Source organism: Serinus canaria, chromosome 2 (assembly GCF_022539315.1).
Source record: "Serinus canaria isolate serCan28SL12 chromosome 2, serCan2020, whole genome shotgun sequence".
NCBI lineage: Eukaryota > Metazoa > Chordata > Aves > Passeriformes > Fringillidae > Serinus > Serinus canaria.
In genome coordinates, this window is record NC_066315.1 from 31,234,432 (window position 1) to 31,244,954 (window position 10,523).

General features: G+C 51.8%; 1 protein-coding gene across 1 annotated transcript; it reads right to left on the reverse strand.

The window, feature by feature from the left end:
• Positions 1-6,187: 6,187 nt before the first annotated feature.
• SP8 (Sp8 transcription factor) lies at positions 6,188-8,769 on the reverse strand. Its single transcript, XM_050971197.1, has 2 exons — positions 8,734-8,769; positions 6,188-7,663 (listed from the first exon to the last, which is right to left on the reverse strand). Exons 1-2 carry the CDS (start codon positions 8,752-8,754, stop codon positions 6,188-6,190), a joined length of 1,497 nt encoding a protein of 498 aa, XP_050827154.1. The 5' UTR covers positions 8,755-8,769.
• Between the last annotated feature and the right edge of the window lie 1,754 nt (positions 8,770-10,523).

Here is a 10,523-nt window from a genome sequence, read left to right on the forward strand (position 1 = left end):
CTCGGGACAGAGGTTTCTGCAATAAACTCGAGAAAGGAAAGAAAGAAAAAAAAAAAAAAAAAGCCGTCTCCGAGCCGGCGTTCAACTGCATGAATGAGTTTAGCAACTCAGCCAAAAGCCCTTGTCACCCTGTCACCTCCTCCTCCCAGCAGCTTTCAAAGAATTCGGGAATGAAGCATCTAAAATAAATCCCCAATCCTTCCCTAGTAGCTGCTTTTGCATTTCCAGAGTCTCTTCATCCGAGACAAGGACATCGTCCTGCCTCGGCGGGGATCCCCGGCCGCCCCGTTTCCAGCCCCTGTGTGAATGCTTGGCAGAGCCTGAGGGGCTGCGGGCACCTTCTTCATCTCACCTATTTCGAGGCGATTTCACGGAGATTCATTCTCCCACAAAGGCTTGGAGCTGCTCATCTGCACGCAGAAACGAATTCTGGACCATTTGCTCTGCAAAAAAATAAGCCCACCGTCCTAAGGAGTGTCACGATGTGTCCCCTCGAGGGAAAGCCGGGTACCTCGTCCAGCGGGAGAGAAATGGCTGTGATTTGGAGTAAAACACCCTGAGTTTGAAGGACACGCTGGCGCCCTGTGCCAGGACGGGTGCGACTCGGGCAGGAGCCAGCTCCGCACCTCTCCCCGCCGCTCACAGCCGGCCTCGCACGGGTCAGCCGCAGAACTCTGCGGGAGTTCCCCTCCGGCCCAGCCCGGCAGACCCGCCGGGGAGGCTCGGTCCCCTCGGGGGTCCCGCTGCCCACGGGGCGCACACGCCGGGTGGCGCTGCGAGCCCGCGGCAGCTCCAGCCGCGCCACCCCCGCTCCCCAGTGCGCACCAGTGCGCCTGTGTCCGCGTCGGGGCGGAAAAGGGGAAGGGGGCAATGGGGAGGCAGATAATCGCTCTCGAAAGAAGCAGCGGGGCAGAGATAAGAAGAAATTCCGGGCGAGGTGCAGAGCGTTCTGCTCAGCGGCAACCGGGATGAGCGAGTGGTCGTGTTGGTCGCCAGCGGAATGAGAGCTGGTAAGGCGTGGGAGAACAGGACTGAGTGCACAGGCACACACATGCACATCCTCCTGTCTCAAGGGATGACGGCAAGCGAAAAGAAAAGTATGTTGCCGGCAATAATAATAATAATAATAATAATAATAATAATAATAATAATAATAATAATAATAATAATAATAATAATAATAATAATAATAATAATAATAACAGTTTTTTTCCTCGTCCCCGCAAAAGAAATTTGCGGGGCTTGACATCGCCCCAGAAGCAAAAGCTGCTCTAAAGAAGGCTCCCGCCCAAGCACCTCTCTTTCCATAACAAGGCATGAAGGCTCAGATGCCTTCTTTCTGCGTCCCCTACACACAGGGCAGCCCCGAGGCTCCAGACAGGAGCGGGGGCTGCTCCAAGCATCGTCTCCCTGGGGACACCGACCTTGCACAAGTGTCGGGGCTCCCCGTCTGCTTTTTGCACTTTGCAGAGCAGTATCGCTCAGGCTGAAAAGCAGAATTCTCCGATTGCCAAGATCAAGATTACTCCACAGGAGGTTGGTCCATTATTCAGCTCCTCACTGGCCCTTGCATGCAATATAAATATGCTTCTAGAAAAATTGTGCCCTTCTCAAGATGTAATACAGGATCCCAGTCTGTTTCGAAATCCACAAGTGTAAAATGGAATTACTCTGTATTTAAAGTGCCCCACTAAAGCTCCTATCCACTTGCCATTATCCCCTATTTCCCTAATCCCTTTTTTAAAAAGTAATTCCAAGCGGCAGTTAGAAAACCATACAGCAGGAAACACAGTAATTGTCCTAAATAGCACAGTTTTCCTCAATACACACCTTCCTGATGTGTAACAATTTCTCCATACAGTTTAGCAAAAGACACAGTTGCTTAAAACTATGCCATACCAAGTGAAACATTTGTGTTCTACTTTTTAAAGCAGATATTGCAAAATGTGCTCTTCTCCATAGAATTGCTGAGGAATTCTTAATATATCTTTATGATTTAAAAAAAGAAGTGTAATGGAATGAGCTTAGAAAGTGATCCCGACTTTTTCTAAGAAACGTAAGGTTGTTCTGATACAGGAAAAGAGTTTTGTCCTTTTATCATAAATCTGGCTAGAGCATGAGCAACTGCACCCCTAATTTGCTCACACCTTTTCCCAGCTCCTTCTTTGCAAAGATAAACCAGAGGTCCCTTCACGAAATGTAACTGAAATGTGGCAGGTTTTGACAAGTGCATACTTACTTTCAGCCACTCGTACTGAAAGATTTGTTGGACTGCATCAAGTATCCTTACTCCATCACCTTTACAGCTGTGAACGTGTTGATGGCTGGATTAGCCACCACATCCACAAATAAAGCATTTGATATTTCAGTTCTTGTTTTCTGCTTTCGCATTCCTAGACTGGAATCGAGGAGAAGTCAACACCTTTTGATTGCTGCTTAGTTTTGTCAGGCACAGGCCGAGGGTAACAGGAAAGGCACTATCAGCAGGCAGAAATGAAGTGGCATTTTACATCACCTCAGCTCCACACATCTCCCTTCACTGCTCTATTGAAAATTTAAACTGGAAAATGACAATAAAAAGCCGGAATAATGGGTAAAGCAGGACACAAAATTCGATAGACATTGCTACGAGCTTGAAGGGAAACGACTTAAAAGGTCAGAGAGCAAACGGGAATGGCCACAATCATCTGAAGGCAGTTGGAAGGTAAGTTGATGGACACCGGTTTGACCTGCAGGTCAGCAAACTAGTTTAACTCTACCTTGATCTGCACAACGCAGAGACAAGTTCCCGGCTCCTATCAAGCAACTCAATGCCCTTATCTAGAAGGGTTTAGTAAAAGTAAATCCACTACAAAAAGGAGCTATTCAGCCTTCAAGTGCTGGGTTTTGCTGGTAAAAGAAAGGGAAAATATGTGTGTTCTCACACAGCCTGGATCCAAAGTGGCAGCTCCCAAACAGCAGCAGCACACGCTCCTTTCTGGGCCAAGGATGAGTTTTGCTGCTGGCTCTATCCCACTGCCAGACATTCCCTAGATGGAGCAGCCAGTGCCCTAAAGAAACCATCAAGTTCCTGGACAATAGCACTTTGATAGCACTCTCTTTTCAGGTGGGTATCAGAGAAGCAGTATTAGAAGTTATCCTCTGCTCCACTACCCTTTCTACTAGGTGCTCAGACCATTTCATCAGGACCAAAATTTCCAAGTAACACAACCATTGCCTTTCACTCCCACTGGGGAAATCAGGTGCTACTACACCACCCCATTTACATGTCATTAAAAAACAAAAAAATCAGATCAAACTGTTGCTTTGTTTCAGTAGCAAACTTTGCGGGCCTCTCCCTGTTACATTTGCAATGAAGAAAAATCCGAATGCAGCTCAGAAAAAGTCAACCAGAGCAACTCTAGTTTCTAAGTGGTTGTTAACAGTCCCGTCTAACCCCTACACCACTCAGGGGACCAAAATCTTGAATGCATCTGGAGTTGACTGGTCTGTGCGTTTTTGCCCTGCAGTTTAATACCTGTTGATTGAGGTACTACCAACAACCATATATTTTACATGTGTGTGCTAAAGATCTTTCTGTTATGCAGATTACATGCTCTGGCCCTAATTTTCAACAGTGAACATCACCTCCCTGGGTAACAGAAGAGGCCAGATTTCCAAACAGAAACAACGCGACCGCCACACGCTTCCCTACCCCCATCCCCCCACCCCACCAAAGAAGGTGGTAAAAGAAAGTGTTGGGAGTTCGAGGAGTTCGGTTTGGTTTGGTTTCGGTTTCGGTTCGGTGTTTTGGGGTTTTTTGCCAAAACGGGAAGCAAATGCCCAATTGTGTTTTTATTGTTGTCCAGGGGGAGCTTGTGGAAAAGATTTAAAGGACACAGCAAGGGCGGCAGCGCCTGACCGGCTGGCTGACAGCACCCCGCCGCCCCTGAAATTGCCCAGATTCCCGGTCCTTTGGGGAAAACGCCCCCGAACAAGAAGGGAGTTTTCGCACACAACCGCGAAGTTTCCCAGCCCTGAAGAAGTTAGTGCTCGCTACGGCAATTAGCATCGCCCCCAGCCACAACCACCTCACCTCAAAACAAAAGCGGAGGACCACTTTTTCTTTTGTCTTTTAAAGCAATAATGACCCTCAGCGTTTCAATATTAAATCTCCTTTCACAGTGGATCCGGCGTGATGTGAAAAATAATTTCAAGGAGGAGGTATATGCAAAGCAGCTTCTCAAACATACTCAGATTTGAGAGAGGCACTGTAAGATTAGTCTGATAAAAACAATTAAACAATTTTCAAAAAAAAGAGCTAATGTCTTTCATTTAGTTTCCTCTGACGGTGCATTTTAAAAAGCATGAAACGGAACAACTTACCCAGTTTAATGCCTCAAAGCTGCTCCCAGTATGTGCTAAAATTTACGTTCGTTGTATGTTCACTTTTCTCTGAAACTCTAGAGAACAACTCATGCCATATGAGTTCAAAGTAAATCATTGACTGTAACGATGGACTTACACAGAAGAAAAACAACTGGCTGACCTAAGGTAGAATGATTTTCTGGAGTTTATTAATACCATTTAAAATATTACAGATAAAAATCAATTACATTTCATGCATTTAAAATGCAAATCTAAAATGTTCCAGCGAAGGGCTTTTCATTTCAATGTGAAATATCCAAATTATTTCAACATTACAATGAGACAATTAGTTTGCAGCATTGCAAACCGCTAATGTAGTGTCAGGAGTGTTTATTAACATTTATCAATATTATTTTCAGGAAATACACATAGGCCAACGTTAGTTCAGTTTCACTTGGACAGTTTATTTAATACATGGGTTGTGGCAAACCCACTTTATGAAATATAGGAGAACTCTCACCGTAACTATACCTGAACTGCCAGCAAATGCAAATAAGTACATGCTCCATTAAATTAAATGTCATTCAACATTTATCAAATATTGTTTGCTTAATTACAGTTGTATGCCTAGCTAAATTAATATTCAAGCAAAACCTATATCCTGAAGTGTGATTTGATGCACACTTCAAGAAAGGAGTCCAGAAAAAAAAAATGCAGTGAACCAGGACTGCAACAAGAATGTTTTCTCGTGACAGGAAAAGAAATAAAAATTAAAAAGAAAAAAAAAAGCTCAAGTGTACTTCAATATATTTTCAAATATTTACTGGAAGAAATTTACAAGAAAAATACTATACAAAATCGTCTCCTGGACAACTGCACCTCACACCGATATATTGGTGGAGTTTTATTTAATTGTTAGCTAATCTAGAACGATTTCCCAGTGGTACAAACCTATAGGTTCAGACGCATTTTACAAATATTTAATTTTCCTATTCCCCCCTGGCCTCCCTTTTTTGGCATTGGAAATACATCTTCGCTTGAAACCCACGGTTCTTCTTCATCTGTCTGAAGTTAAAAAAAAAAATATACTACTTTCAACTTAATTATTTTGAACGCATTTCGCCATTCCTGTTTAAACGAGAATTATACACATATGCTGGCAAACGCAGTGAAATTCGGACTCGAGGAGGTAAACGATTTGTTAAAATTGGAAAAAAAAAAAAAAAAAAAAAAGTGGAAGGGAAATAAGTACACTGCCTCTCCGGTTCCTGGGAGCACACGGGCTCCTAGCAGGCACCGGGATGAGAGCAGGTCCGCGGGTCAGCTCGGCGCTGTGCTGGGCACGGAGCGCAGCTGGCGGCGCTGCCGTCGGAGGCCCCGCCGCGGAGCCGTCCCGGCCCGCCTGCCAGCCCCACAGGGGCACCGCTGCCCTACCGGCGCCAGTGGCGGAGGAAGAGAGTACGGGACGGTTTCCAGCAGCAAAACGAGAGGGGACGTGGGTGTTTTTTCCGCTCTAAAAGCAACACGAGGCGGGGGGGTCTCAAGGCTAAGGGGAAAGGAGGCGGCGGCGGGGCCGCCCCATGGGGGGTCGCGGCTCTCCGCCCTTGCCGAGCCGCTCTCCTGCCCCCGTCGCGGGGGTTGCGCGGCCCGGCCGCACCGCCAGCCCCGTGCGGGGCTCCGGGAGGGCAGAGGAGTGGCCGCGGGGCTGAGCGCTGTTCTTGCGGAGCCGTGCCAGCTACTTACGTGTCCGCGTCCCCGCCGCAGGGCTGCGAGCTCGGGGGGCTGCGCGACCAGGAGGGCGGCGGGACCGGGGGGCGCGACGGCCCCGAGCCTCCGCCTGTCACTCCAGGCCGTTGCGGTGGCCGGGCTCGGGGGGCGGCAGCAGCTCCGGGGAGTGGCAGGGCGGACTGCCGGCCGCGCTGTGCTCGCTGTCGGTGTCGCTGCCCTTCTTGCCGCCGGGGCCGGGGCCGCCTCCGGGGCCGCCGCCGCCGGGGCCCCCGGCGCCTCCGGGGCCGCTGTGGGTCTTGACGTGCTTGCTGAGGTGGTCGCTGCGCATGAAGCGCTTGTTGCAGACGGGGCAGGCGAAGCGCTTCTCGCCCGTGTGGGTCCGCAGGTGCCGCTGCAGCTCGTCGGAGCGGGTGAAGCGCTTGCCGCAGAAGAGCCAGTTGCAGACGAAGGGCCGCTCGCCCGTGTGCCAGCGCAGGTGCGCCTTCAGGTGCGAGGTTTTGCCGTAGACCTTGCCGCAGCCGGGGATGTGGCAGCTGTGCAGCCCCTTGCGGCGCAGGCTGGCCCCCGCCGGCCCCAGCCGCTCGGCCTCCTGGCAGTTGGGGCAGTCGCAGGTGGCGCGCCCCGAGTAGCGGCGGGCGGAGGAGCGCGGCGAAGCGGCCAGCGGAGCGGCGGGGCCGCCGCCTAGCATGGAACCCCCGGCGCCGGCCAGCGGCGAGGGGGCCGAGTCCGGGTAGGAGCCGGGCAGCACCGGCTTAAATCCGTCCATGAGATGCTGCCCGGCGGGGCTGAGGAGGTGCGAGGAGGCGCCGCTGCTGAAGGCCGAGTGGCCCAGGCCCGAGTAATCCGAGTTGTAGCCGCCCAGCGGCGAGTGGAGCGAGGTCTGGAGTCCGCCGGGCGCCGGGTGCAGCGAGCCGGGCAGCGCGGCCGCGCCGTTGGGGCTCTGCACGTCGATCCAGCCGGCGCCCACGTCCCACCAGCTGGAGGCGCCCGCTGAGCCAACCTCGCCGGCGCCGAGCCCCGGGTGCGAGGGCTTGAACCAGGACTCGTAGGGGTGCGCCATGCCCACCCGCGGGTAGATGCCCTGCAGCCCCTCCACCGACGTGTGCACCTTGGAGATGAAGACCGGCTGGTGCGTCGCCGCCTCCTGTCCTGCCGCCCCACCGCCTCCGCCGCCGCCGCCGCCGCCACCGGCGCTGCCCGGCGCCTGGAAGACGGAGTAGTCGTTGGCGAAGGGCGAGCTGGCGGCCGCTGCGCTGCTGGAGGTGAGGGAGAAGGCGCTGGAGCCCGGTGAGCCACCGCAGCTGAACGAGTCCGAGACGAGGGCGGCCGCCGCAGCCGCCGCCGCTGCCGCCGCCGCCGAGGAACCGTTCCGCGCCGCGCCCGCCACGCCGAAGCCCGGGAGGCCGGAGCCCACGGCCCCGCAGCTGCCCGCCGAGGCTGAGGAGGAGGAGCGTTTCCAGGGGTGGAAGCCTTTGCCGAAGGAGGACGTGCTGTCCGAAAGGGCGGACGGCGAGGGGCTGGGGCTGCCGATCTTGTTGCAGGTCGCGGCGAGCATGGCCAGCGGCGTGGAGCCTACCCGCGGTTCCTCCTGCGGGCACAGAGGGGAGAGGGCCGTCCCGCCGGCGTCAGGGATGGAGCGGCCCCGCGCCGCCGCCCCGCGCCCCGCGTTCCGCGCCCGGCACCGCTCCGCCGCCCGGCCCCGCTCCGCTCCGCCGCCCGGCCCCGGGCGCAAAGTTTCTCGACTCCCGCGGGAGGATCCCTTCGCTGGGGCTGGCACCGCAGTTCTGCCTCCAAACTCCTACCGGGGCTTTTTTTCACCGTCCAACTCCCCTCCCCCGAAGGAGCTCAGGAAGGGTTAAAAAGGGGGAAGAAAAAAAGAGAGGGGAAAAAAGTTGCGTCTGTTACCGTAGCTTTAAAGATGCCCCCGGCGCGGAGGCAGCTACGTTTCAGCCTGCTCCTTTTGCTCGGGACGTGGCTGGTCCCAGTCCCTCAGGCCAGTAAGGCTGTTTTCTTAAATACAGAATCGCAGGACTATCAAATTACTGTTTTGTTTTTTTTTTTTTTCCTTTAAGAGTCCTTTAAATCAGCCTAATTTACGTAGCAACGATAATGAAACACATATATAAATTTAACATATGTAAATATGTATGCACACACGAGTTGAACGTACCTGCTAGACACGGTGGGTTGTGTTATTTTAAAGGGAAATAAAAAGCCACAATCTGTTGCAATTTTTTCTAAAAATTGCACGAAAAAAAACCCGATAGTGCTGGGTTTGGGATTATTTTTTTGTTTGTTGTTTTTTTTCTTCCAGCAGTCACATGTAAAGAAGAAAAGCCACTTCTTCGGGGGCACAGGAACAGCACAGCCCAGGCGCTGTAGGTTGTTTCTACAAATGCCCTTAAAACCTTTTCTTGCTCACTGAAAAGTGACTCTGCCCCCTTTTCCCCCTCTCACTCTTTCTTTTCACCCAAATTCACTTGTACTTAAGCTAAAAAAAAAAAAAAAAAAAAAAAAAAAAAGAAAAAGAAGAAAAAAACCAGGCTGAATAGAGGAGACTGATAGCCCCGGTCAAGACAGGGGTTATTTTAACCCCCTCCAATCGACAATAAAAAGAAACCAATTAAACCAGCAAGAGAAAAAAATCCTTAGACTCACCCCTAGAAGTGAAGTTGCCATCACACAAAAGTGCCCTCCTCTCAGAGGATCTTTTTTATATTGATAAATCAGAGGCAGTGTTTTTTTTAGAGGTGTGCAATACAATGATCAGTTCCGCCCATTCCACCACAATTGTAGCTCCCTCGCCGGCTTTGAAGTGCCGCTGAGCCACCGCCAGCCAATCCCCGCCACCGCCGCCTCGCTCGCCGACGTGACTGCGTGAAGTCAGCAGCGCCGTCGAGCCCGGCCGTCGAGCCCCGCCGGCGCTGATGACCTCACGCACTCACGTCGGCGAGCGGCGCGGGCTGCGGTCCCGGTCCGCAGGGACCGCTCACCCCGGATGGGGCTACTTCGTCCCGGCGGCCCCTTTCCATCACCGCCCCCCCACCACCACTCCTGTGTGCATTATTTGACAACAGCTGCTTTTGGGTTGGTTTTTTTTTCCCTCGGAGCGGTTTATATTTCAATTTTTATATCATCATGATCATCACCATAATCTCAGTCTTACTATGATTATCGGCACGGACTGGCGAGAGCGGTAGCACCCTGTTTCTCCACTAGCGCCCCTTTCCCTCCTTCCCGATCCCTTCTGGTCAGCTCTTCTCCCGTTGTCCCGGCAAGGGGGGGGAACATTTTAGGTCACTGCTGCCCGTCGTTCCCTCCCTTCTCGCTCTCGCCGACCGCGCTTTCAGGCGGTGGGGTTGCGCAAGCGGAGTCCACCCGGGCGGCACCGGCACAACCAGGGGCCGGCTTCCAGCCGCCTCGTCCCCCTCGAAGGTGAGCGCTTTGCTCTCCTCTGCTTCTCGCTCAGCCCTGGGAGGCTGCGGGGAAGGGCAGAGCCCTCTCCCCCTGTCCCTGGGGGACCCCGCTCGGCCCGGCCCTGCTCGCCCAGGTGCTCTCACCCCCGCGGGTTTTCCACGGCTTTGCTTAGCTTTCCAGGGGATGTTTTTCCTCTTTCTCTCAGCTTCGGTTTTGACCCATTTCCTTGTCGTGGGGATATTGACTGTACATCATATCTATTGATCAAGGGAGTAATGTACATTATCATACTTTGAAGTAAGAGTGAAGTAAATTAATGAACTGCTTTCTTTCTCTGAAAGCTGACGCTTACCATAAATGTCGCGTTTCTCTCTGCGAGCTGCTCTGAATGATTTTAGCCTGTTGAGAAGGCGTGACAGGCCAGCCCAGAAGGAGGAAGGGGTGGGGGAAGGAGGGAACTCCGTTTAACAAATAAAAAAGAATTAACTTCATTGCTTTGGTCTCCTTCTATAATGATATTCATTTTACAGACCTAACGCACACTTGTTTAAATTTCGGATTTAATTTAATCAGTACTATCACCCGCAAAGAGGGGAAGAGCATTTCCCGGAGATATTCCCTTGTATGAATACATATTAACTTTTTATCTCCACTTTCTATATCTGCTGGAGATTGGGAGGAACTATTAAGACATAGATTAGAAAGCGTAAGAGCAAAACAAGCGTCGTGAGCATTACATTTTAGATGAACACAAAATCGCATTTTGTGGTGTGCCAGGTTAGGTAAAAAGATCGACACGCATTCCTTTCAGCCCCAGAAAGTCTGAGAGACTTTGCCATACACCGGGGAAGTAGAACCCTTTAGTGATATATCTCTTTTTAGGACAGCCTCGCCGGGTGGGTCTTCAATTCGCATCCGTATTTTGTCTGCACTTGTCTGCCCAGAGGAAACGTGACCTTTTTTGATCTTTTCGTGTTTGTTTGTTCCGATGCTTGCCTTGACTCCTTTGAATTGGGGTCGAAAATCCTTAA

What these genes read in the sequence shown, in the direction of transcription:
- SP8 (XM_050971197.1), bottom strand. Translation starts at nt 8,754, where the DNA reads ATGGCAACTTCACTTCTAGGG. An exon ending in TGGCAACTTCACTTCTAGGG is followed by an intron (nt 7,664 to 8,733) that starts GTGAGTCTAAGG and finishes CTGTGCCCGCAG; the next exon opens with GAGGAACCGCGGGTAGGCTC.